General features: G+C 43.0%; 1 protein-coding gene across 1 annotated transcript; it reads right to left on the bottom strand.

Annotated features, from left to right (window-relative positions):
- Positions 1 to 26,239, bottom strand: LOC138929886 (melanoma-associated antigen B2-like). The gene is made up of 2 exons (XM_070289578.1): positions 26,189 to 26,239; positions 1 to 1,568 (listed from the first exon to the last, which is right to left on the bottom strand). Exon 2 carries the CDS (start codon positions 1,505 to 1,507, stop codon positions 302 to 304), a length of 1,206 nt encoding a protein of 401 aa, XP_070145679.1. The 5' UTR covers positions 1,508 to 1,568; positions 26,189 to 26,239; the 3' UTR covers positions 1 to 301.
- Positions 26,240 to 27,653: the final 1,414 nt, after the last annotated feature.

The raw sequence follows: 27,653 nt of genomic DNA, 5'->3' as shown, positions 1-27,653 counted from the left end.
ATTTGCTGTAATTTATATTCTCAAACATTCTTGAAAACCATAAAGCATAAGCAGAGACTAGTATGTCTCTTTTACATTTAAAAAGAGGGAGACTAACCAGAGAGTAAAGCAAGCCAAAAACTGTAGAAATTTCCGCTATCTCCCTAACAATGTATTAATGTTCTGAGCCTCTATTAGTGTGGTTCTTTTGCATTTTAAGAACTTAAAATTGGGGGAAATAAAGTCAACAAGTTACTGATGCATATCAGGAACACAGATGGGCTTCTCCACCGACAAAGTGAACAATGGGCTTCAGACCACACTAAGGGCGAGATGAGCGGCTGGACTTGGCCCTGGGGCGTGCAGTGGCCAAAGCAGAAGGGCCAGCAGCGGCTGAGGATGCAGTGCCAGGCCGGACTGAAGCAGAAGGACCAGCAGCAGTTGAGGATGCAGTGCCAGGCCGGGCTGAAGCAGAAGGGCCAGCAGCGGCTGAGGCAGCAGTGCCAGGCCTGAGTGAGGCAGAAGGGCCAGCCCTGGCCGCACCTCTGTCTCCGGTGCTCTCTACCTCCTCTCTCCAAGCCTCCTCATTTTGTGGCAGGAAGGCAGTATGACCCGAATCTTTGACCTTCGCCAAAAACTGTAGGACTTTCGTCTTGCTGGTTTCTGTCAGCAATTTAGGACCCCACAGGAACTCATAGCGAGGGGGATCACTGCCGGGCACCTGGCGGTACTCCAGATACCCTTCTCGCACCAGATCTTCTGTGATGAGCTTCCTGGGCTCTCCAAAGATGAAGTGACTTCTTCCATCATAGATGCCCAGCATATTCAGGAAATTCCAGATCTTCTCCTCAGGGGCGTGGTTGCCATTCAGGTAGATGACACCCAGCAGAGGCATCAGAAGACCATTCTTCGGCAGCCCCCAGTCACCTCTCATAGACTCACTGTCGCTGAGATCTAGGTTGCTCACCAGGGTATAGCAGTGACTGTTGGGCCTGACTTCCTTCAGCACCAGGCCAAACACCAGCTCCATGCGCTCAGAGGCCCGGCTAAGGATCTCAGGGAATTGCTCCCTGTACCTTCTAGTGACTGCCTTCAGCATTTCTGACCTCTTAATGAGCGCCCTCATCTTATACTTACACAGCATGTACTGTACCAACACCTCTGCCTTCCAGGTCAGAAGATCTGTATGAGAGCTCTCAGCAGCAGCTGAGGCCTGGGAGGAATTTTCCCCTTCCCGAACTTGGCCCTCGGCACCTACACCAGATCTCAAGGGTGTTGCGTGCCCGACACCAGATCTTTTGCGTACAGCACCTGCAGCAGCACTGGTGGTGCCTTGGGCTCCCTGAGGCCCCTTGGAGGTGCCAGCAGCAGATGAGCTTGAGGGACTGCTCTCTGAATCAGGAGGGGAGGAGGAGGTGGTCTCTTCTCCCCCAGATGTGGTAGCCTGATCATGAAGACCCTGGGTCTCAGCTCGGGCCTGGCGACGTTTCTCACGAGCACGGTGCTTACTCTTCTGCCCACGAGGCATGATGGCTGTGGTCAGGGACCGCAGGCAAGAGTCTGGGCCAACAGACAGGAGGTTGGGGCACCTGGAGGATGGAGAATGAGGTGACATGAGCACCTTAAAACAGGGAGATTCTGCATTGGCTTAATCAAAGGCCGCCTCTGCTGGTGTCTTTGAGGACACTGCCCTAGGAACCCACAAGGCCCCTGTTTTCCTGCTCAGCCTTCCCCACACAATCCCACAGAGGAAGAATAGATGCCTTTCTTTTCCTCTGCGACCTCTCAGCCCTGCTTTGGATTCACTCAGGTGACAGCAGGTGCCAGCAGTGGGGTTTTCTAAGTTCTACTTCAGTATTATCACGTCAAGTTCTGGTGCAACCTTGGCACTGTTCCCTCTGCTACACTGATGCAAACACTTTAGACATCCCCATGATCCAGAGATAAGTGAAGGGATGCCTCAGTCCACCTCCCTGCCAGGAGATAGATAACCTGTGCTGAGAGCTCATTAGGGTCTTTTCTATCCTGAGTTCATTGGGATCATCATGCAAGGTCCTTACCTTGGCTCCTTAAAATGTTGGGCACCATTATCCATTTGCAGGCTGCTGTCTGCACCTTCAGACTAGATATTTCCCCTCCCGGAGAGTTCGTATAAAACAGTAAAGAAGGTGCTGAGCATCATAGCCCTTCCCTGAGATTTCCTGGACTGAAATCCGAGGGCTGGGATGGGTGCACTGAGTACTCCCTCAGGTTCCTATTGAGCTCCTGGTAGAGAAGCTCAACTTTCTCTTGAAGTGATGACTGCTTGATAGTAAAAGCCAGTCACTCCATGTCCCAAAAGCAGGAAGTGAAGATGATCTTATCTTACCAAACACGGTCTCCTGAGAACAAAATCTGGTACAGGCAGGTTGATGTCCCTGTGGACCCTCACAAGATCCCAATTCAAGGTATAAAATATTTTTGCTTCTGTTTTCTCCTATATGTCTTTTTGGAAATAAATTTATTTTTTACAATACTATAATATTAATTTATAATATTGTACCAGTTTCTGCCACATATCAATATGAATCAGCCATAGGTTTATCTTATGTCTCCTCCATCTTGAAACTCCCTCCCACGTCACACCCCTCTTAAGTTATCACAGAACACTGGCTTTAAGCTCCCTGGTCATAAAACTAATTCCCACTGGTTATCTATTTTCCATATGGTTATATGTACCTTTTCAATGTTACTCTCTCAATCTGCCCCTCCCTCTCCTTCCCCTACTGTGTCCACGAGTGTGTTCTCTAGGTCTGCATCTCCAGGCTGCCCTGCAAATAGGTTCATCAGTACCATCTTTCTGGATTCCCTATATATGCATTAATACATGATATTGGCTTTCCTCTTTCAGACTTAACTCACCCTGCATAAAAAAAAAAAAATCAAAACTAGAAATAAAACTATCACATGAGCGAACAATGCCACTACTGGGCAAATATCCTGAGGAAACGCTAATGGAAACAGACACCTGTACTCATGTTCACTGCAGCAGTCTTTACCATGGCCAGGACACAGAAGCAACCAAGGCCTACATTTGACTCATGACAGGGTGGAAGATTTCTCCCTCTGTTGACCACTCCATTCAGACCAAGACCCTGACTTCCCCATTAGCCCACAATGGGAATCAACATGTATCCTTGAGGTCTCCCAGGGACGAAGACAGGGAGATGTGGTCCGAATGACGTGGTGTGGAACATCCACAGCCCCCAACGTTCTCACCATCCACCAGGAAACCGTAAACCCTCCCTTGCCAACCTGTGGCTGCCCCCACTGACCTGGTCTCTCACTTCCCTGAGATGTCCTGGGAAGTGTCATGTCAAAACGCCTGATTCTCCCAGTCCTGAAAATAGGACTGGCGCTTTATGTGGCTCCATTTCTTATGGGAGGAGCCCCATCCTCACTAGCGTCACAGCCATTAATATTGTTGAGGACTAGGTCCCTTTGTTGACCTGGGTCTATTCCATTAGAGCAAGGCTCTCACTTCCCCAAAACCAGCTCCAGTGGACACCAGGGGGCTCCACTGTTGGCCAGCTCTACCCGGGCCGTCCTAGAGCCCAGTATAGGGGGCCGCTCAGAGTGGCCCCCTTGCAGTGTCGAAGTCTTCTCATCAGCCCTCAAGGCCCTCCTCTAGGACCTACAGCTTCTCCGGGGGTAGAATCCAGGGTACCCCCTCAGACCAACGCCTTAGCCTGAGACACTCTAGAGCACATTCAGCCGATAGCACTGAGGGACTCATGGGAGCCATATCACAGGGGTGGGATGTGGATGGGTCACTTTTATTGCTGGGAGGGTTGGGAAAGTCCCTTCAGCTCCATTCAGGTCCTCACCTTGGTTCCGGACGAGTCCTGGACACTAAGTCTCCGCCAAACGGTCGTCACGGCTACCGGTCTATCTGCTCGCTTTCAAAGCGGAAGTGGAGGGGAGCTGCGTAGGGTCCTACGTGGGGTCTCCCAGGGATGACGGCAGGGGCAGCGTGCTACGGGAACCCTGGTAGCTCAAAATTCATCCGTCCTCGGGTCTTCCTCGTGCAGTGTATCAGAGCCCAGGATGCCTCCTTCTATGAACCTGAGGCTTCCAGCTCCCAGACAAGCCCTCACCTTCCCAAGTCCCCAGTGGTGGGAGGCCAGCTCTGCTCTGAGCATCTCTGCTTGTCAGGTGGGTTGCCACTCTGTGAGCCTCTCACTCTGTGAGTCGTTGGGGGACATATCCTCCCACTAGAACTGATGGTCCTCACCTTAAGTCCTGTTAGGGTCAACACACCCCCATCTGCAGATCTCGGTTCTGATCTGGCTAGAGGAGACTCAGCCCTCCCTAATATCACACAGGTTGAATGAGGGGATCACTCAGAAGTAGCTTTGGGGGCTTCACAGAGCTAAGAATTTAGAGAATTCAGCTTGGCTCCCTCTGCAGGGGTCCTCGCTAGCACTCAGCATCACATGTGAGGTCCTCCTTGGACTCAGGTCCCTCCCTCTGTGAAACTGCGGCTGTTTGTATTATACAGAGGTCTCACTTCACTAAGACTTTCTAGACTGAAATCAACCTGACATCTGTGCCCAGCGCTTCCTGGGGTCCACAGCATCAGTGATTTTCCAGGGCCTCCTTTTGTGTATAGTGTGTGTATAGTGTGTATAGTGTATAGTGTGTTTATAGTGTGTATATTGTGTATAGTGTGTGTATAGTGTGTATATTGTGTGTATAGTGTGTATAGTGTATAGTGTGTGTATAGTGGGTATAGTGTATAGTTTGTGTATAGTGTGTGTATAGTGTGTATAGTGTATAGTGTGTGTATAGTGTGTATAGTGTGTGTATAGTGTATAGTGTGTGTATAGTGTATGTATAGTGTGTATAGTGTATAGTGTGTGTATATTCTGTATAGTGTGTGTATAGTGTATAGTGTGTGTATAGTGTGTATAGTGTATAGTGTGTGTATAGTGTGTATAGTGTGTATAGTGTATAGTGTGTGTATAGTGTGTATAGTGTATAGTGTGTGTATAGTGTATAGTGTGTGTATAGTGTGTATAGTGTATAGTGTGTGTATAGTGTGTATAGTGTGTATAGTGTATAGTATGTGTATAGTGTGTGTATAGTGTATAGTGTGCATATAGTGTATAGTGTATAGTGTGTATATAGTGTGTATACTGTGTATAGTGTGTGTATAGTGTATAGTGTGCATATAGTGTATAGTGTATAGTGTGTATATAGTGTGTATACTGTGTATACTGTGTATAGTGTATAGTGTGTGTATAGTGTACACTGTGTATAGTGTGTATAGTGTGTATAGTGTATAGTGTGTGTATAGTGTGTATAGTGTGTATAGTATATAGTGTGTGTATAGTGTATAGTGTGTGTAGTGTGTATAGTGTATAGTGTGTACACTGTGTATAGTGTGTGTATAGTGTATAGTGTGTGTATAGTGTGTATAGTGTATAGTGTGTGTATAGTGTGTACACTGTGTATAGTGTGTGTATAGTGTATAGTGTGTGTATAGTCTATAGTGTGTGTATAGTGTATGTATAGTGTGTATAGTGTATAGTGTGTGTATAGTGTATAGTGTGTGTATAGTGTATAGTGTGTGTATAGTGTGTATAGTGTATAGTGTGTGTATAGTGTGTACACTATGTATAGTGTGTATAGTGTGTATAGTGTATAGTGTGTGTATAGTGTGTATAGTGTGTATAGTCTATAGTGTGTATAGTGTATGTATAGTGTGTATAGTGTATAGTGTGTGTATAGTGTATAGTGTGTGTATAGTGTATAGAGTGTGTATAGTGTGTATAGTGTATAGTGTGTGTATAGTGTGTACACTGTGTATAGTGTGTATAGTGTGTATAGTGTATAGTGTGTGTATAGTGTGTATAGTGTGTATAGTCTATAGTGTGTGTATAGTGTATAGTGTGTGTATAGTGTATAGTGTGTGTATAGTGTATAGTGTGTGTATAGTGTGTATAGTGTATAGTGTGTGTATAGTGTGTACACTGTGTATAGTGTGTATAGTGTGTATAGTGTATAGTGTGTGTATAGTGTGTATAGTGTGTATAGTCTATAGTGTGTGTATAGTGTATGTATAGTGTGTATAGTGTATAGTGTGTGTATAGTGTATAGTGTGTGTATAGTGTATAGTGTGTGTATAGTGTATAGAGTGTGTATAGTGTGTATAGTGTATAGTGTGTGTATAGTGTGTACACTGTGTATAGTGTGTATAGTGTGTATAGTGTATAGTGTGTGTATAGTGTGTATAGTCTATAGTGTGTGTAAAGTGTATGTATAGTGTGTATAGTGTATAGTGTGTGTATAGTGTATAGTGTGCGTATAGTGTATAGTGTGTGTATAGTGTGTATAGTGTATAGTGTGTGTATAGTGTGTACACTGTGTATAGTGTGTATAGTGTGTATAATGTATAGTGTGTGTATAGTGTGTATAGTGTGTATAGTCTATAGTGTGTGTATAGTGTCTGTATAGTGTGTATAGTGTATAGTGTGTGTATAGTGTATAGTGTGTGTATAGTGTATAGTGTGTGTATAGTGTGTATAGTGTATAGTGTGTGTATAGTGTGTATAGTGTATAGTATGTGTATAGTGTGTGTATAGTGTATAGTGTGCATATAGTGTATAGTGTATAGTGTGTATATAGTGTGTATACTGTGTATAGTGTGTGTATAGTGTGTATAGTGTATAGCATGTAAACTGTATAGTGTGTGTATAGGGTGTATAGTGTGTGTATAGTGTATCTAATGTATAGTGTGTGTATAGTGTTTATAGTGTGTATAGTGTGTATAGTGTATAGTGTGTGTATAGTATATAGTGTGTGTATAGCGTGTGTACAGTGTGTATAGTGTGTATAGTGTATAGTGTGTGTATATTGTGTATAGTGTATAGTGTGTGTATAGTGTATAGTGTGTGTATAGTGTGTATAGTGTATAGTGTGTATAGTGTATAGTGTGCATAGTGTGTGTATAGTGTGTGTATAGTGTATAGTGTGTGTATAGTGTGTATAGTGTGTGTATAGTGTGTGTATAGTGTGTGTATAGTGTATAGTGTGTGTATAGTCCACTTTCAGGTCCTCACGATGACACATGACGAACCCTGTAACTCCACTCTCTGCTTTATGAAGCTTCTTGTCTTCCATCAAGGTCCTAGTCTCCTGAGAATTCCAAGTTGGAAGTCAGGATGATCCTCATGTGATCCTAGTCCATCAGGGCCTCTGAGACTAGACAGTGGGGATGCAACTTGAGTCGTTCCGATTCCTCTTGCTTAACATCCTTACTACATCTAGCACAGCCTGGGACTGCTCCTCCTACTGATCTAAGATTCCTCTTCTTAGGCTTTGTGGAACCACATGATTCAGGGGTGATTGTCTCCTCAGTCCTCCTTCTTGGAGGTTCCCATATCAGCTTCTGTCCCTCGATTAAAGGCTTCCTGGGGAATGCATATTCCTACAAACAGTGAGCAGTTACCCTCAAGCAAATCTTGGAGAAAATGGGTCTCAGTCTCAAAAGTGATGTAAGGTTAGGAAAATGTAGCAGAAATTAAGGAACTCAGGACAGATATTATGATGACAAAGAGATCTACGTGATATATTCCTGCTCTTCACCCAGATTTTGGGTGTATGCTTAATCGCTCAGTCATGTCCCACTGTTTGTGACGCCATGCATTGTAGTCTGCCAGGCTCCTCTGTCCATGCAGATTCTCCAGGCAAGAATTGAAGTGTGTTACATGCCCTCCACCAGGGATTCTGCCCAACCCAGAGATCGAAACCAGGTCTCCCGTATTGCAGGTGCATTGTTTACCATCTGAGTCACCAGATTTAGGGTAGTTCTAAAATATTTACTCTCGGCACCTCCCTGTTGGTCCAGTGGTTTTGCGCCCCCAATGCAGGGGTCCTAGGTTTGATCCCTAGTCAGGCAACATGATCCCACACGCCACAACTAAAACTCTCACATCCAACAACGAAGAGTTCTCGTGCCACAACTAAAATCTCACATTTCATAACTAAAGAGCCAGCATGTGGCAACAAAGATTCCAAGTGTCACAACTAAGACCCAGAGCAGTCAAAAAATAAGTAGAAATAACTATCTTTAATTAAAACAAAGAAAATGTTTACTTTCTACATAGAAGGTCAGCGCCAGGTAATCTTGTAAGCCCTCGATCACTTGAGGCTGTCTGATTTGCACCTGCAGATGATCATATGCTTGCTGAGCAGTATCTCCTTCTCTCCTTTATTCACACCTCTTTATTATTTTGGTGTTTGTATTGCCTTGGCTAGGTACTCCATCCCCGTGTTTTCATCACAGAGTCCTTCTTTCTGTCACTCAAGATACATTTTGGACTGCTAGAAGACAGTGAATTAACTGACTCATGAGCACCTCAGGCCGGGACAAGGGGAAGGCTACACGCTGTGCACAAATTCAGACCAGCGCTCCAGTCCCAGCTCTGGCTCTTATCAGTTGTGTGGACTTGGGTCCATTACCAACTCGGGGAGCCTCAGGTGAAGTGGCTCTGGTAGGGCTAGTGGCATGGCACTAAAGCACCTGGCACAGTGCCTGGACCACACTGAGACTTTACACAATATCTGTTCTTCCTATGATTATGATTCTTTTCATCCTGGAGGATACCACTGACCCTGATGAAGTTCTTAAATCCAGGAGATGGCAGAGAATCTGTGACATTCTTGGAAAAGGAACACCAAATCAGTCCAAAATGCTCTTTAGAAAGAATCTTTCATTTCCACTACTAAATCATATTTTGAGTGTGGGGATAGTATTTTAACTGAACGAAATTCCAAGAATCTAAATTTGATTCCGAGACTAATTCTGTCTTCCTTCCCGGCTGCTCTTTCATCTGAACAACTCCTAGAGACTTCTTTAGTGGTCCAGGGGTTAAGACTCTGCACTCCCAATGCAGGAGGCTTGGGTTCCACCACTGATCAGGGAACTAGGTGCCAAATGGCACAGCTTTGCCGCAACTAATAGTTCACACGCCACAACTAAAGATCGTATATGCCACAACTGAAACATTCCCCATGCCGCAACTAAAGAACTCTAGGGCTGCAAGAAGATCAAGGATCCTGCGTGCCAAAGATAAGACCAAGCACAGCCAAATAAATAAGTAACTAAATAAAATAAGCCCCTATCTTCAATTTCACCATCACCTAAATTATATTCACCTCACAGACTTCGGTGGAATTATCAACATAGCCAAAAATGCTGAATGGAATGCCCTTTCAAGAAAATGAGCTGTTCCCACGACTCACAGCAAAGAGTGTCAGCCCACCGGCTTCTGAGTTTCCGGTTTCATTCTACTATTACTTTTTTCACAGAAGCTCCTTGGAGATGATGTGCATGAAACATCTCGGTTGTGCACTGTGTTCACGGGCACTGGGACAGGAGCACAGGGCACATTCCACCCCCACCCCAGGCGGGATTTCTCTCTCGTCTACTCATGTTGCTCTTTAGTCACTTGGTCGTGCCTGCCCCTTTTCTACCCCGTGGACTGAACAGACTGCCCTGTCCATGGGACTCTCCAGGCAAAAATACTGGATTGGGTAGCCATTTCCTCCTCCAGGGGATCTTCCTGACCCAGGAATTGAACCCACCTCTCGTGCAGTGGCAGGCGGATTCTTTAGCACCGAGCTTCCTGGGAAGCCTGATAATTGAAAAGGAATTGTTCAGGGTAGTTTTCCATTCCAGGCTTAAGTCTCTCATCTTTGAGACCCACCATCTGAGGGTCTGGCCCCTATTTAGTGTTTCCACAGCCTCCCTGGTGGGCTCTCCATGTAGCCTAACTTAAAACTACCTCCCATGGACATTTATTGTCCTAAAGTCTCCAACTGCCTTGCTTCAGTGTATTTACACTAGACGCCTCATGAGGAAGCCCTCAATCCCCTCACCTCCTTACACCTCATTTTTATTGGGCCCCTAGATCTCAGGTCACCAGCTACTTTATATGAAGGCTGCTCTTAGACTCTAGAGTTCTATAAGAAGTGGTTGAGTTTAGTTTTCTTAGCATCCTCAAAACCACCCAGAAGCCTTCCAAAGAGCAGATGCTAAGTTCATATTTGAACAACTATAGTGCAAGTGTCCAAGAAAGCAGTATTACTGGGATTTCATTTCTCCCACATTCTTAAATAACCTAAGCCAATCCAGGTAAATAAACTTCAATTTTACAAAGAAAGACTAAAACCAATAAACCAAGAAGTGAATACCTCTTAAGATTTTTTTCGGTATCTGATAATCACACAGACTTCACTGTGGAAAAATTCCCATTTTCACAAAAACATCCATATTCCAATATCATGTTGTCTTTTTCCAAATGACAAGAATGATTCATGGATTTCATTCTGTGCTATGTACTATGAAAATTCTTATTTTTCAACTTGATAATATGCAGTATATGTGGGAGCTGTGCCATTAGTATACTTGGACTCTGAAGCTAAACACATCTTTAATTAAAAGGAATAACATTTAAAAACAGAAGAAAGAAAAGTCTCCAATTTGAGTAAATTGTATAGGAACACAAATACTTTATATGCTGAATTTCCATGAGCCCCACCTCGGCCCTCTGCTACTGGGAAGATTGCCTGCTTTCTTGAAATGCGATGTGAAGTATCTGCTCAGACTTCACTAGGGGTGGGAGGAGCTTTGGACATGCTCCGGAAAGTGCACTGGCCCTGGCACCGTAGGAGCCTGGCTGCAGCTCTGGCTCTGGCTCTCTCTTTCAGCTCTCAAAGCCTCTTCATACCAGAACGGGAAGGCACTGGACTTGGTATCGTTGACATTAGCCCCAAACTCCCACATTCTTTTATATACCTCTATCTATCATGGAAGCATCCCTTATTAGTTTACAAAATTGTACTCACTCCTTTTTATAGCTTCGTAGTACTCCACTCTGTGGATATATCTTGATGCCTCAATTAACATGTGCATGGACATTTATGTATTTTCCTATGGTTGTGGATGTCTCTTCAAAGTTAATTTCTGGAAACACTGAATTATTGGCTCAAATGTAAAAGCACATTTAATTTTCTGACATTACCAAATTGTATTTATGCTCTAATCTCATTCTTTGACATGTAGTTTTCAAAGAATGAGATCAGCATATTCTCTAACACCATATGCAAAAGTAAATGGAAAATGGATTAAAGACCTAGCTGTAAGAGTGGAAACCATAAAACTCTTAGAAGATAAAAAGAGCAGAACACTCCTTGACATAAATCATAATAATATTTTTTTGGATCTGTCTCCTAAAGCTAGGGAAATAAAAGCAAAAATAAATAATTGGGTGGTAATTAAAGTTAAAAGCTTTTGCACGCAAAGGAAGCCATCAACAAAATGAAAAGCCAACTTACTATATGGGAGAAAATATTTACCAATGATATCACCAATAAGGGGTTAATATCCAAGATATATTAACAGTTGAGATAACAGTTTAAAAACAACAATCAAGAAAAAGATGGGCAGAATACTTAAATACACATTTTTCCAAAGAAGACATATAAACGGCCGAGAGGCACATGAAAAGATGTTCAACATCGTTAATCATCATATGAATGCAAATTAAACCCACAATGAGGTATTATCTTACACCTATCAGAAGGGCTATCATCCCAAAGGAAGAGAAGTGACAAATGCTGGTGAGCATGTGGACAAGATCTGTACACTGTTGGCGGGAATGTCAATTGGTGCAGCCACCATTGATAACAGTAAGGAGGGTCCTCAAAATCTAAAAACAGACCAAACAAATGACCCTGCAATCCCACTCCTGGGTGTATATCTGAAAAAAAAAAAGAAAAAAGAACCCACTAATTTGGATGGTCCCCATCAGGTACGCGATGCTTGTCTGAGTCTAAGTATTTTCACTGCTCGTGTCCCATTCCCCTCCAGCCTCATCTACCCTCTGCCAGGGAGCCCTCCCCAGTCCAACCTCCCTGGTTATTAAGAAAGCACCTGTGTCTGACAGAGCCAGTGTGAGATGAAGAGATAGTCCTTCCCAGCCACCAGATAATCAGGAGGTTTAGCCGGACGTTTGAGCACACACTGAGACAGTGAGGAGTCAGACAAAAAGCACAGACTGTGGCACTGAAATGGATTAATAAGGAACTTAGTGATGTGGCCAGTGACCGTCCAGCACAATATTCTGCAGGTCCAGTTGGGGATGATACATTTCATTGGCAAACCACAATTACAAACAAGAACGGCAGCCCATATCGAGGCAGTGTATTCTCTGTGACAATTCATTTCCCTAAAGACTACCTGTTCACACTACCTAAGGGTGCATTTGCAACAGAATTTATCATCCAGACATGAACACTAATGGCGGCACTCGGCTCGCTACTCTAAGATCACTGTGGTCTCTTGCTTTCATGATTTCTAGAGTTCTGGTGTCCATTTGTTCCCTGCTATACGATCAGAACCCAGATGATAGCCTCCCCAGTGCCAGAGGTTGCACAGATCTATAAAACAGAAATAAGTAAAAGGATTCAGACAGAGAAGGAGAAATATTATATATCTTATATGTATAATTTTTAAAAAATGATACAAATGAATTTAATTACAAAATAGAAAGACTTACAGTCTAAGAGAACCAATTTATGGTTGCCGCTGGGAAAGGATGTGCGACAGGGATAGTTAAGGGATTTGGGATGGACATGTACACACTGCTATATTTAAAATGGATAAGCAACAAGGACGTACTGTATAACACAGGGAACTCTGCTTAACATTATGTGGCAGTGTTGATGGAAGTTTGGGGGAGAGTGGACACGTGTATATGTATGGCTGAGTCCCTTCATGTTCACCTGAAAACTGTCACAATATTGTTAATTTGCTATCCCCCAATACAAAATAAAAAAGCTAAAATTTTACAAAAAGTGTGCCTCCAGTGCAAGGGGTGTGAGTTCAAACCCTGGTTGGGGAATTAAGGTCCCATGTGCCACATAGAAAATCAATCAAAAATATATCATCACAGAAAAAAGTGATGGTGATCCATGAAAGAAATAATTGATAAGCTAGATTTCATTCCCTTTAAACTTCTGCTCTATGAACATTCACCAAGAGAACAAGAAGATGAGCCATAGTCAGGGAGAAAATGTTTGGAAAAGACATATCTGATGAAGGCTCTAAACTAAAATATGCAAAGAACTCTTAATAAGAAGAAAACTAACATCTAATAAAAAATGGACCAAAGATATGAATAGATACCTCACCAAGGAAGATACACAGATGGCAAACAAGCATATGAAAAGATGCTGCACATCATATACCATTGAAAGTGAAAGTGAAGTCGCTCAGTCATGTCCCACTCTTTGCGATCCCATGGACTGTAGCAAACCAGGTTCCTCTATCCATGGGATTTCCCAGGCAAGAATACTGGAGTGGATTGTCAATTCCTTCTCCAGAGGATTTCCCCAAACCAGGGATCGAACCAGATCTCCAGCATTGCGGGCAGATGCTTTACCATCTGAGCCATCAGGGAATCACATACCATTAGTGAACTGCAAAGTAAAAAAAAAAAAAAAAATACTAGCAGATACCATGACATGCCTTTCAGAACGGCCAGCATTCAAAGGACTGACAACACCAAATGCTGGTATGTGAATCAACAAGGATGTGAATCAACAAGAACTCTCATTCGTCGGTGATGGTGATGCAAAATGGTAGAGCCACTTTGGAAGACAGTTTGCATGTTTCTTAGTAAACTATATATATTCAACACTGCTGGTAGGAATGTAAATTGGTGCAGCCAATTTACAGGGAACACAGTATAGCAGTTCCTCAGAAAATCAAAAATAACACATAATATTTCTGCAATTCCACTACTATCCAAAGGAATTGAAATCAGGACCGCGAGGAGAGCTCTGCACTCCCATGTTCATTGCAGCACTACTCACAATAGCCAAGAAAGGGAAGCAGCCTAGGTGTCCAGTGACAGATGAACGGATAAAGAAGATGCAAAATAAACACACAGTGAAATATCATTCAGCCTAAAAAGAGCTCACCTCTCCGGTTATGACAGCGTGGATAAACCTAGAGGACCTTCTGCTACAGTGAAATAAGCCAGACACAGAAGGACAAATACTGCATGCCATTTATATGAAGAATCTAAAATGGTCAAAGTCAAAAAAGCAGAGAGTACAGTGGTGGTTGCCATGGTCTATGGCAGGGTAAATGAGAAGGAACTGTAGACTTAAAAACATTCACAACCTATGCAGGAGACAGGGTGCTCAGGGCTGGTGCACTGGGATGACCCTGAGAGATGGCATTGGGAGGTAGGTGGGAGGGGGATTCAGGAAAGGGAACCATGTACACCCATGGCTGATTCATGTCAAGGTATGGCAAAAGCCACTACAATACTCTAAAGCACTTAGCCTCCAATTAAAATAAATACATTAAAAGAAATAAAAAAAACCATTCACAACCTAAAAGTTGACAGGTATGTTCTCTTTGGTACAAACCTTTAAGACTTCAACCCAGGAGGCAGCATCTCCAATGACCCTGAGAGAACTGTGCCAAAGAAGGGAGGGGAGGAGCCAGGTTACATAGAAGTTTTCCAACAAAGGGCAGGTAGTCTGAATATCAAAAGATTATGATAAATGAAGGAAAACCAGATAACCCAGGTTAAGGAATTTAGCACTTTTCCATATATGGAAAGATGCAAGAATCAGGGCTCACTGAAATCATTCCTTTGACATGAACTTCACATATCTGGGGCCTGTATCCTGTATTTTTACATCCTGTGTTCCCTCAGGTTTCACCATCCGTGGTGGCTGCAACTGTTGATAACTGACACTGTTATTCACTGATACAGCAGGCAGTATTTCAATTCTCAGTATTAATCAAAAGTTACAAAGTTTAATTATACAAAATGAAAAAGTTCTCGGGATCTACTATATACTATAGAGCTTATAGTTAAGAATACTATATTGTACACTCTCTAAGAGGTCAAATCTTACGGTAAGTGTGTTTATCACAAATACAAAATATAAACGGTGAGAAGACATCTGTCAAAATGGCCATCATCAAAAAATCTATACAATAAATGCTGGAGACGGTGTGGAGAAAAGGGAACTCTCTTGCATTGTTGTTGGAAATGTAAATTGATACAGCCTCTATGGAGAAGAGTATGAAGTTTCCTTAAATATTAGGAATAAAACTACCACATGACCCAACCATCCCACTACTGGGCATAAACCCTTAGGAAACCATAACTGAATAAGACACATGTGCTCCAGTGTTCACTGCAGGACTACTTACAACACATAGGCCACAGAAGCAACCTAGATGTCCATCGACGAATGGAAAAGAAGCTTTGGTACATGTCTACAATGAAATACTACTCAGCCATAACAAAGACCATATTTGAGTGTGTTCCAATGTAGTGGGTGAACCTAGGGCCTATTATACAGAGTGAAGAAAGTCAGAAAGAGAAATATAAACATCCACAGAAGCTGTGAGGGTGTGAACATTACGAGAGCTATCAATATGTGACGCAGACATGAAGTGAGCAAACGGTGTTGGAAAGATGGAGCCGAAACACTTGCTGGAAGCAAGGCTGACTAACACAAACTTTCAATTTGGTCAAGAAAAAGAACCAAGAAAAGAAAAGCAGTACCTGTGAAATACAATAAAGCAAAGTGCAACAGAGTGAAGCGTGCCTGTAACTGTTAGGGCAGTTCCCCATCCCAGGCTTCGTCTTTAAACTCCGCGGCCCACCACGTGAGAACCTGGTCCCTGGTCATGACTATGACAGCCTCATCCAGCCCGCCATGCACGCAACTTATAATTCCTTCCCACTGAAGGACTTCCATTTTCCCAAGGCCCATCGCTACCTTGCATCAGGGAATTCACATTTGACTGCTGTCATGTCGCCATTTCCTTTACATGACAGCTGCCTCTCGACTCTATAATTTTATGGTCAGTGGCTAGATCTTCTTCTCAGCTCTCCAAGTACTAGCACGGAGTCTTCTATGAGCCCAGGCTCAATTAAAGTTTAGGGAATAAATGACCCTGTGAGCATGAGGATGAATTTCTTAGAAATTATTTTTACATTTTTGAATTAATGAAGCATACACTGTCACTTATAATTTTGTAAAACACAGACTACAAAAGAGGAGGAAACCAAGTGCCATCCATCTTACTTTCCCTCTATTTCTTGATCCCACATATTCCACTGCTTAATTTTTTCATATTTTCAAGAAATAACACATTATAATGCCATGTTATCTTGCAACAGCTTACTGAATAAGATGGAAGCTTTCCCATTTGTTTTACACAACAGAAACACTCTTATCCTTAAGACCGATAAACAACAATAAGTGTGACTGATGTCATTCGTACACTGAGATTATAAACTTTCATTGAGGGGCAACCTTTGAAAAGTAGCACGAACATAAAAACATAAATTTACCTCTAAATTCCTCATACAGAACACAAACCCCAAGGAATTATACACTGTGCACCCTCTGGGATGCCCAGTTCTATACCACTTAGAGAACACTGAATGCTATCTTCAGCCACACAGTACAGAATTTGGCTCAGCTTCATTGGGTGTGGGAAGAACTGCTGGAGGAACACTGGGACATCCTCTGGCTTGGGCCCTCTCTTGCTCACCTCCCAAAGCTGAGATGCCCAAGATCTCCAATAGCTGACAGAAGGGGTGGGGATGAGGCGGGGGGGGGGGGGGGAAGAAGCCTGGCAGGGTGTTCTACAGTCCTCTTCAGAGTCCCCATCTTCGTATCTACCATTGTCTGACACTCCTCCCTTTACGGAACTGTGCCCAGAAGCCTCCAAACAAAGTTCACCTCTTAGAGTTCGGCAGGGGAGAAGTCCGGGAATTGAGCGCATGGGTGCCGCTTTGTCTCGCCATCTTTACCATGCCTCGTTAGCAACTGGCGCTCTCCCGGTGACTGGAGTTAGGACCTAGGTTTCCTTCATTTACAGAATCAAGTAATCACTTATCTTACAGAATGTCTTAGATCAAGATATACCGAAGAAATCGGCCTAAGAGAGTTGTAGGAACCGTCCCCTGCTGATCACAGAGATGAGACTTTCGGCATTATCTTTGTTACAGGACAGGGAAATGGCCCCTTGAGTCCATATTCAGGTCCTCACCTTGCCTGCAGATCAGTCCTGGGAATCCACTCTTAGCCACACGAATGCACTGAACATCAGTGCGAGCTCTTCGCCACCAGCACGGAAGATTTGCAGAGACACTTCCGGCTATGGCTGCCCTGTGCGTGATCTCTGAGGGATGACGGAAAGGGCGGGGCTCCGTGGGGACCCGTCGTTCAGTGTTCAGTGGTCCCATTGGTCATCCCTTCGGTCCTCACCATGCCGGCTGTCAGAGGCTGGACACTTCGCACTACGGACTTGAGTCCTCCTGCCCCCAAACCAAGCCCTTACGTCTCTGAGTCCCTAGTGGGGATTCAGGGAGCTTCTCTGAGCACCTCTCCTTGACAGGGGGAGCACCACTCTGTGAGCCTTCCTCCTTGGTGGGAGAGACCCTCTCATTAGCACTGATGGTCCTCATCTTCCCAGTGGTGATGGCCAAGATGTCACCCCCTAAGAACTGGGGTTCCATCCATTCCCTCGCTGAGACCAGACAGAAATGAAGAGGCTTCATCCCTATCACTCTGCCTGGAGCCTCTGGGGTTAGGAATAGGGGCAGGGGTCTGTAAAGCCTCCTCATTTGCGGGTCTAGTGATACTTCATTCTTCACTCAGGGTCCTCACCGTGGTCCTGGCCAGTCCTGGGACCTGACCCTCCAACTTGAGATTCTCCCTCTGCTGAACTGAAGCCATTCTTCTTAGACTGAGACTTTGACCTCACAGAGAACTACAAGGCTATTAAGAGGGAATGTCCTGTCTGGGCATTGTAGGCCTTAGAACAAGTTTGGGCAGGTCTCTGAATGACCTGTATTTTATGGTGGTTGTCTCTCCAGTCCTCACTTATGGGGGCCTAAAATTTGTCTATCTCTTGGATTAAAAGATTCCTGGGGGAAACCAAATCCTGGCAGTCTTGAGCAGTGTCCCTAATACAAACCTTATAGTTTCAAGTCCCAGACTTGACCTGAGATGGGGAAATAACACAGAAGGCAGGGGGCAGAATGGGGTGCGCTCCCAGAGAAAAATGCTGCTCCATCCTTTTCAAAAGCCAGAGTCAGTCTCTTTTCATGACTTGTTTTAATTGATTGACAGGCATACTTTTAAAAGAGTGTAGTGCATGTAATCATGCTTCACAAATAGTGTGTTTCGTTACAAAGTGAAAGCTTATGGTAACCATGCACGGAACATTTCTATGGCACCATTTTCCCAACACCATGTATTCACTTGGGGTCCCTGTACCACATATTATTAATTCTTTAAATATTTTAAATTCTTTCCTTATTTTATTTCTTATGGTGCTCTGATCAGTTGTCTTTGGTACTACTGTAACTGTCTTACATTTGTAAACTAAGCTATGTGCATTTTTTAGACCTCTTGTAGTAAGTGTACAATAGGATTAACAAGTTTTAAAGCACTGGGAATCCCCCAAATTCCTAATTATTTACTCTATGGCAATTTTCACTTTACTGCAGTGATCTAGAACCCTAGTCACAATATCTGAGATACGAGTACAATTCTAAAGGAAAAAAGCCATCCAAAATGGTTTTGTGCTATTCTGATTGAGGTTATCTGACACTGCACAGAGAGACGATCTTATTGTCCCTGTCATCTGTTTGTCTTCTTTTCCTGTCATGTATTGATGTAGCCTTCAAGGCTTTGTGCCTAAAGAAGTGTCTTGGAATATATCCAGAGTCCTTACCTTTATCCCAAGATACCTTTGCGTGTTAAGGAACACAAGCTCTGCTTTAGGGCAAGAGGAGTATAACAGCGTCAGATTGAGAGGAATTCAGAGAAGAATCCATTTCTTTTTGTACATTCTTCAAGCTTGTGGGAAATCATCCTCAATTTGGTTAATGATTCTCAACTTCTGTAGAAAATGATAAATCCAGGTCCCAGATTTCTGTACCACCAGGACTGGAGTGTTATATAAGCATTGACGAGGTTGGATTAATTGGTATTTAAGAAAGTGATTATCAGAGGCTTTGTTTCCTTCACATGTCTCTTTACAGGCTATTGCTTTAAGTTTGACGTTTTGGTGCCTGGATGGAATTTATTTCCATTGGGTCAGCGGTCTTGGCTCTTCCTGGCCACTCATCAGCCCAAACTGAGCTCTGCAGTTGACTGACCAGTTTCTTCCACTGTAGTGCTCAAAATAGTTTACATTTTGGCCAGCAAACAGAGCCTGGACCAACTGTCTTTAACCAATGCCTGATGCCTCTTCCCAGCCTTCATGGATTGCAGTCGACCTCAACCAGCACTCTTATCAGGAGCTTGAGGTCTCTGGATGAGGAAGAAATGTTGGCTTCCCCTGGAAAACCCTTGCATCCATGGGAGCTGTAGGAAAGCCTTCAGGGCTTGTCTATCTGTGGCTCAGAGTGCTTTGTTCCTATTTAGGAAGAAAATGGGCAAACTTGATGCATCGCCCCTTAATTTAGGACCCAATTCCATCTCCTCGTTTGGTTTCTGGAAAGTGTTGGCGGTATCAGTTCCCTGGAGAAACCACTGAGAAGAATGGACAGTCTCAAGGTGACCAGCTTGGATCTGAGGGTTCACTTAAAGAACCCTGAAAAGTTTTCCATTATTCTATGTGGTTGTCAAACTGTAGCTTGAAAGGCACACGTGCTACCCAGCTTCCAAGGAATCTGTCCCACCATTTCCACGACTGGAGCCCATTTGGTCAGAGGCTCCTAATATTTCTGCCCCGACATGTGCTGAGGGCATGCCTGTCTACTGAAGAGGGTGCTATGGAAGTTCAGGCTCTGTCTCACTCTCCACATAGAAAACCTTATCTAGTGAGCAGGAGGCTGAGGGAGTGATTGCATCACATTGAAGAAAGTGAAAGAGGAAGCTGTCTTACACTCAGGCAGAGCTGCCTTTCAGAGAGCCGTTCATGAGCACACACATTTAATCACCGATTTCCTCACTTCCTTTCTGAGCATGCTGGGGTTTAATCTTTCTGGTAGATGACCAAAATACTTTACCCTTCCAGCAGAGATCATCGACAAGCAAATCTAGACGTCTGGGCAGTTTCCAGGGGAAATACATTCACTCCAAGGCCTCAATGTAGCCCATGGCCTTTAAGACCACAACCAATGGCTATTTTTCCTGGTAAAATTTCATTTTTAACATCACACATGCACAAATAGATAAACGTAGTTCAGTACTACTTCCCTGCTATTCTGGCCAATACAGAATAGGACTAGACTTTTTAGTGAGGAGAGACCAGAATGTGTCCAATTGTATGAAATTCTTTAGCCAGATTAGGGTGCAATATTCTCTGGGGTGGCAGGGAGACGTTTCCTGCTTTATACTCCCTCGTTTTACATTTACGCTCAAGCCACAACAAGGTTATGAGGGCTGGTTTCATTAAGAATACACTCGTGTGGAACGCCATGTATCATGAGACTACTGCAAACAACTATGTGCAAATACAATGGACCATCAAGAAGAAACGCACAGATTCTTAGAGAGGTACAACCTTCGAAGACTAAACAAGGAAGAAATAGAGAACATGAATAGACCGATCACAAGTACTGAAACAGTGATTTAAAATTTCCCAATAAAATGTCCAGGACCAGGTGGCTTCTCGGGTAATTCTATCAAACACTTAGAGATTCTATCAACCTCTTCCAAAACTACTTACAGAGGAAGGAACATTCCTGGGCTCGTTCTATGAGGCCCCCATCACCCTGAGAGCAAAAACAGATAGAACACCGCACACACACACACACATACAGAAAAGAAAATGACAGGCCAATATCACTGAAGAACACAGATGGAAAAATTGTGAACAAAATACTAGCGAACCAAAAAAGACAGTCTCTTCAATAAGTGGTGCCTGGAAAACTGGACAGTTACATGGGAAATAATGAATTTAGAACATTCTCTAACACCACACACAAAAATAAACTCAAATTGGATCAAAGACTGAAATGTAAAGCCAGACTCTCTAAAACCCTCAGAGGAAAACCTAGGCAGAACACTGTTTGACATAAGTTGCAGCAGTATTTTTTTCTTTTTAGTAAAATGGTTTTTGATCCACCTCCTGGAGTAATGAAAATAAAAACAAAGATGAACAGGTGACCTTTAACTAAAGTCAAAAGCTTCCCCAGAGCAAAAGAAACCATAAACAAAAAGACAACTCATAGAATGAGAGGAAATATTTGCAATCAAAGCAAAGAGCAGTGGAATAACCTCCAAAATACGTAAATAGCTCATGCACCTCTGTGTCAAATAAACAATCTCATAAAAAAGGAGGCAAAGTGTATAAACAAACATTCCTTCACAGAAGACATACAGATGACCAAAAAGCACATGGAAAGATGCTCAACATCACTAATTATCAGAGAAATGCAAATGAAAAGTACAATGAGGTATCACCTCACACCAGCCAGAATGGTCATCATCCCCAAATCTGCAAACAATAAATGATGGAGTGTGGAAGAAAGGGAACACTCTTGCACTCTCGGTGGGAATGCAAATTGACATAGTCACTATGGAGAACGTTGTGGAAGTTCCCTGAAAAACTAAAAATAGAGTTACCATATGATTTACCAATCCCACTCCTGGCACATATCCAGAGAAAACCATGATTCATAAATATACATGCCCTCCAATCTTCATTGCAGCACTATTTACATTAGCGAAGATATGGAAGTAACCTAAATGTCCATCAACAGAGGAATGAATAAAGCAAATGCCGTACATATGTACAATGGAATATTATTCAGCCATGAAAAGAATTAATCAATGACATGTGCAGCAACATAGATGGACCTAGGGAATGTCATACTAAGTAAAGTAAGACAGAGAAAGACAAATATCATATGATGGCACTCGTACGTGGAATCTAATGTTTAGAAAATGACACAAATGAACTTGCTTCCCTGGTGGCTCAGCTGGTAAAGAGTCTACCTGCAGTGTGGGAGACCTGGCTTTGATCCCTGGGCTGGGAAGATCCCTTGGAGAAGGGAATGTCTACCCACTCCTGCCGGGAGCCAGCACAAGGAGTCCCGCCCATGGCAAAGGTCATGAGGTTAAGGGGTCTGACAGGCAAAGGCGAGTCGGGCCTTAAGGGAACCTTGCTGAATTTTCTCGAACATTTACCCCTCAAACCAGAGTCTGCCTGCCATACTGCATTATGCTTTTTGCTTACGCTTCTGACATTTACAAGGGGCTATCCCCCACCACCTTCCTCTGTAAAGGAATTAACTTAGAGCTCCAGTTAACAGTCTCCTGCATATAAAAAGAAAGTCTTGGCTTAAACCCCTCTGATAGCTTTCTACCTTACCTGACTGGTCTGTCCAGATTCTTACTATTACACATGTGAATTGTTTGCAGCCCCCCAACCAAGAGAGGCACAAAGCTTAAAACATCTTAAAGATATAGAGCCTTTTAGAGCTAAGAATTATTTTGGTGAAGGGTTTCACTGTTGAGTCAATGACTGCTGCCAAGTCTCCATATTCTTTCTCTTTTAGACACCTGAAGAATATTAATCAATGCAATTGGGATATAGAAAAAGGAATATAGTAGTTTTTGATGTTAGCAACACTAGACTTTTTGAATTAATGAACTTACTCTTTGTTATAAATCACTGTACTCATCTTTCTTTGTTATAAATTGTTGTGTCCTTGCTATGTAAGTATGTAACTTTATTTAGTGCTTTCTGAGAGTGGCACCAGACTTTGGGAAGAACAACACTTTAAAGGTTTTCTGGTTGACAGATCCTTATCAGAAAAGGGCTGTAAGATGTTAATTGGCCTTCTGGCCAGAAGATGATGTAATCACCTAAGACTTGTGTATACAGCTAGGTATGCAGAGTAAAAGCCTGGTCTCGATAAGAGTCAGGGCTGCTGATGCTGCATAATTTTGTATTAGCCATTGATCTCTATGTACAATCAAAAGTATAAAAAGCTTTTCCAGACAATAAACGATGGACCAGTTTCTCAGACCAGCTTCATCAAACTGGTTTCTTGGAAATCTGGCTCTGCTCGTGTCGAATCTCTCTCTCTCTCTCTCTCTCTCTCTCTCTCCCTCCCTCTTCTTTTCAGGCTGAATTCCCATCTGAGTGTGGAGGCTCGCCATGTCTACTTATTTGCCCTGGCTTCTAAGACTCACGCTAGAGGGAGCCCAAGGCGGGGCACCCTCCACTATTGAAGCAGGTGCCAGTGGCCTAACGTAGATGGTGCAAACCTCTTGTCTCAAGGTTTTATTAGTTTTCCGCGTAAACAAAGTTATTCAGGCTCCTTTCTCCACTAATTTTCCTACTATACTATTTCTTCCTGATCTCTCTTTTTATTTTTAAATAAGTAAGTTTTTCCTCACCACGCTGTCCCCACTTTGAATTACACTGGATCCACTGGGGCTGGACCCTGGCACACTCCAGTATCCTGGCCTGGAGAATTCCATGGACTCTATGGCCATGGGGTCTCAAAGAGTCGGATAAGACAGTGACTTTCATTTCAATTCACAAATAAACTTATTTACAAAATAGAAACCGACTTATGGATATTGAAAACAAGCTTATGATTACCACTGGAGATAAGTTGGGGGAGGGATACTTTAGGAGCCTGAGATAAACAAACATGACTCTTGTGTCTGACTCTTCGTGACTCCATGGAGTGTAGTACACCAGGACCCTCCATCCATGGAATTTCCAAGTCAGAATACTAGAGTGAGTTGCTATTTCCTCCTCTAGGGGATCTTCCTGAGCCAGGAATTGAACTCACTTCTCTTGTGTCTCCTGTATTGGCAGGTGATTCTTTACCACTGCGCCTCTTGGGAAGCCCACATCTACAACTAATATATATAATGGCAATAACCATAAAGCGCCTACTGTATAACACAGGGAACTCTACTCAATAATCTGTAGTAATCTGAATGACATAAGAATCTGAAAATGAGTGAATCTGTGTATGTATAAATGAATCACATTGTTATACACCTGAAACTAACACATTTTAAATTAATGATACTCAATAAAATGCAATAGAAAAATAATACTATGATAATATCCAGCAAACTGACTCCTGAGCAGATATCCTGAGAACATCGTAATTTGGAAATGGAACAATCACTCCAATGTAAATTGCAGAAATATTTATAATACCCAAGATATGGGAGTAACCTAAATGTCCATCAACAGAGGAGCAGATAAACATCTGGTCAGAAATACAAAGGAATATTACTCAACCATGGGAGAGAATGCCATTTGCAGCAACATGGATGGACCTAGGGATTTTGCTGAGTACATCATGAGAAATGTTGGACTGGAAGAAACACAAGCTGGAATCAAGATTGCCAGGAGCAATATCAATAACCTCAGATAGGCAGATGACACCACCCTTATGGCAGAAAGTGAAGAGGAACTAAAAAGCCTCTTGATGCAAGTGAAAGAGGAGAGTGAAAAAGTTGGCTTAAAGCTCACCATTCAGAAAACCAAGATCATGGCATCTGGTCCCATCACTTCATGGCAAATAGATGGGGAAACACTAGAAACAGTGTCAGATTTATTTTGGGGGGCTCCAAAATCACTGCAGATGGTGACTGCAGCCATGAAATTAAAAGACGCTTACTCCTTGGAAAAAAAGTTATGACCAACCTTATGGTGTATTCAAAAGCAGAGACATTACTTTGCCGACTAAGGTCCATCTAGTCAAGGCTATGTTTTGTCCTGTGGTCATGTATGGATGTGAGATTTGGACTGTGAAGAAGGCTGAGCACTGAAGAATTGATGCTTTTGAACTGTGGTGTTGGAGAAGACTCTTGAGAGTCCCTTGGACAGCAAGGAGATCAAGCCAGTCCAGCCTAAAGGAAATCAACCCTGAATATTTGTTGGAAGGACTGATGCTGAATCTGACTCCAGTACTTTGGCCACCTGATGTGAAGAGCTGACTCCTTGGAAAAGACCCTGATGGTGGCAATGACAGATAGAGGGCAGGGGGAGAAGGGGGCAGCAGAGGGCAAGATGGTTGGATGGCATCACTGACAATGGACATGTGTTTGAGAAAACTCTTGGAGAGAGTGAAGGGCAGGGAGGCCTGGTGAGCTGAGTCTGTGGGGTCTCAAAGAATCAGACACAACTGAGTGATTGAGGACACACACACACACCACTCCATGATATGTATATATTGCATATTTATCCATTGATACATCAAAGGACATTTAGGCTGCTTCATTGTATTGGTTATTGTGAATAATGCTGCAACAAACATGGGAAGTAAAATATCTCTTGGAGAGTCTAATTTTAATTCCTTTGGATTTTTTTTTCTTTTCAGTACTGTATTGGTTTTGCCATACATTGTCATGAACCCACAACAGGTGTACATGAGTTCCCAACCCTGAACTCCCCTCCCACCACCCTACCCATATCATCACTCTGGGTCATCCCAGTGCACCAGCCCCAAGCATCCTGTATCCTGTATCAAACCTAGACTTGCGATTCGTTTCTTACATGATAGTGTACATGTTTCAATGCCATTCTCCCAAATCTTCCCACCCTCTCCCTCTCCCACAGAGTCCAAAAGTCTGTTCTTTACAACTGTGTCTCTGCATATAGGTTAAATAAGCAGGGTGACAATATACAACCTTGATGTATTCCTTTCTTTCTAGTTGACGTAGCTATAACTTTTAGCTATTGTATTCTTACAATAATGTAAGCTAGAGAAAACACAATGTTGTTAAGAAAATCTTGAGAGAATATATTCACAGTACTGTACTTATCAATATTGTAGTTTACAGCATGCATTTGCAAGAATTGTCTGTCAGTACATACATCTATGTTGCCTTATATGACACGAAAGACTATAGATTCAAAACACTAAATATCAACAATGAAAAAATAATGTGAAAAGCAATCCATAGTTAGTTACAGGTATAATGATTCAAGCATCGATAACGAAGAAGCAGCAATATGATTGCTATATAGTAGCCTAGTGTAACTGATAGGATTGCTTCGTGGTAGCCAAGCATATTGTAATGAATGGATCACTAAAAAGTTTTCTATCCTACACTATTTCAGTCATATTTATAATAAAGTACTGGAAACATTGTTACTTTAAGAGAAAACACTTACCTGTGAGGATAGGCTGACACGCAGTTTATCCATTCACAAGAGAGAGATGGGACAGTGCATGGTAATATAATTCTTTGAAAGCAAAATTATAAAACAGAATATAAACATTATTAATTTTATATTAAATGTCACTCAGCTTCTGCCTATGCAATGGTAGGCTATCCATTTCAATACAAGTCTTGCAGCAATGTTCTACGTGATGAATACTTAGCTGGTGGTGATGAGGAAGATGGTGACACAGAACATCTCATACAGTCCTTGTCTGCAGTTATTAGCTCTTAGCACTAAGACACTCACACACATACCCAACAGATAAGATTACTATCGGTATGGCACAGTGAGTATTTACTACTCATTGAGTGGAAGTGGATCGTCATGAAGTCTTCATTCCTGACACCTTCTTGCTGAGGAGGCTGAGGAGGAGGAAGAGGAGGGCTTGACCTTGCTGAGTGGCAGAGATGGAAGAGCAGAGGAGGTGGAAGGGGAGGCAGGGGAAGCAGGCACACTCAGGGTTCCTTTATGGAAATGCATTGTAATTTCTGTCTGAAGGTTCTGCTTTTTCATTTCTCTAAAAACGTTTCTCTGTGTTATCAGTCCTCCTTCCACCATTAGCTTTTGTTTCCGTGCCCATATCACAGAAGGGTCCATGCCATACAAGAGTCAAAAGCAGTCTTGAGAACTCAGAACGCTTCTGCCAGACTGTGCAATGTCAGTTGTTTTTCTGGCACTGCTGCTTCTAGGTCTTCTCCCTCATCATCCAGCTCTGGTTCGGAACCACTCATCTCCATCAAGTCGTATTCTGTTAATTCCTCTGCTGTAGGGTCTGCTAGCTCTTGGATATTTCCAAGATCCATATTTTGGGACTCTTCACCCCTCCCACCTTTTCATGCTATATCCACCGTCTCTTTCATGATTTTCTTAACTGACTCTGTCCCCAATCCTGAGAAGGCATGCACAACACCTGAACAGTTTTTTAAGCAGCAATTGATTGTTTGGGACTTTCATGTTTTTTTTTTTTTTTTTTTGTAACAACAATTGCATCTTCAGTCGTGTAATCCTTCCAGACTTCATGATGTTCTATCAGGGTTCTCTTCCATAGCACTGACCATCATTTCCATAGAGTACCAGGTGTAATGAGCTTTAAAGGTCCCTTTGACCCTCTGATCCATAGGCTGACTAAGAGATGTTGTGTTTAGGGGAAAGGAGACACTTTGACGCCTTCAGTGTTGAACTCACAGGGTTCTGGGTGGCCAAAGATTGTCCAGTATCAAAAGAATTGTAAAAGGCCGTCCCTAACTGGCAAGGTACTTTCGGCATCCAGGGACGAAGCACGGATGAAACCAATCCCCCCAAAGGGTTCCTGCTGTCCAGCCTTCTTGCTGTACAACTGAAACACTGGCAGATGATGTTTATCATTTCCCTTTAAAGCTCAGGGCTAGCAGCTCTATAGGTTAGGGGAGTCCTG

The sequence above is a fragment of the Ovis canadensis genome, chromosome X (genome assembly GCF_042477335.2).
Source record: "Ovis canadensis isolate MfBH-ARS-UI-01 breed Bighorn chromosome X, ARS-UI_OviCan_v2, whole genome shotgun sequence".
NCBI classification, from domain to species: domain Eukaryota; kingdom Metazoa; phylum Chordata; class Mammalia; order Artiodactyla; family Bovidae; genus Ovis; species Ovis canadensis.
The sequence above is the reverse complement of the archived record's forward strand: the minus strand, read 5'-3'. Positions and strand labels throughout refer to the sequence as shown.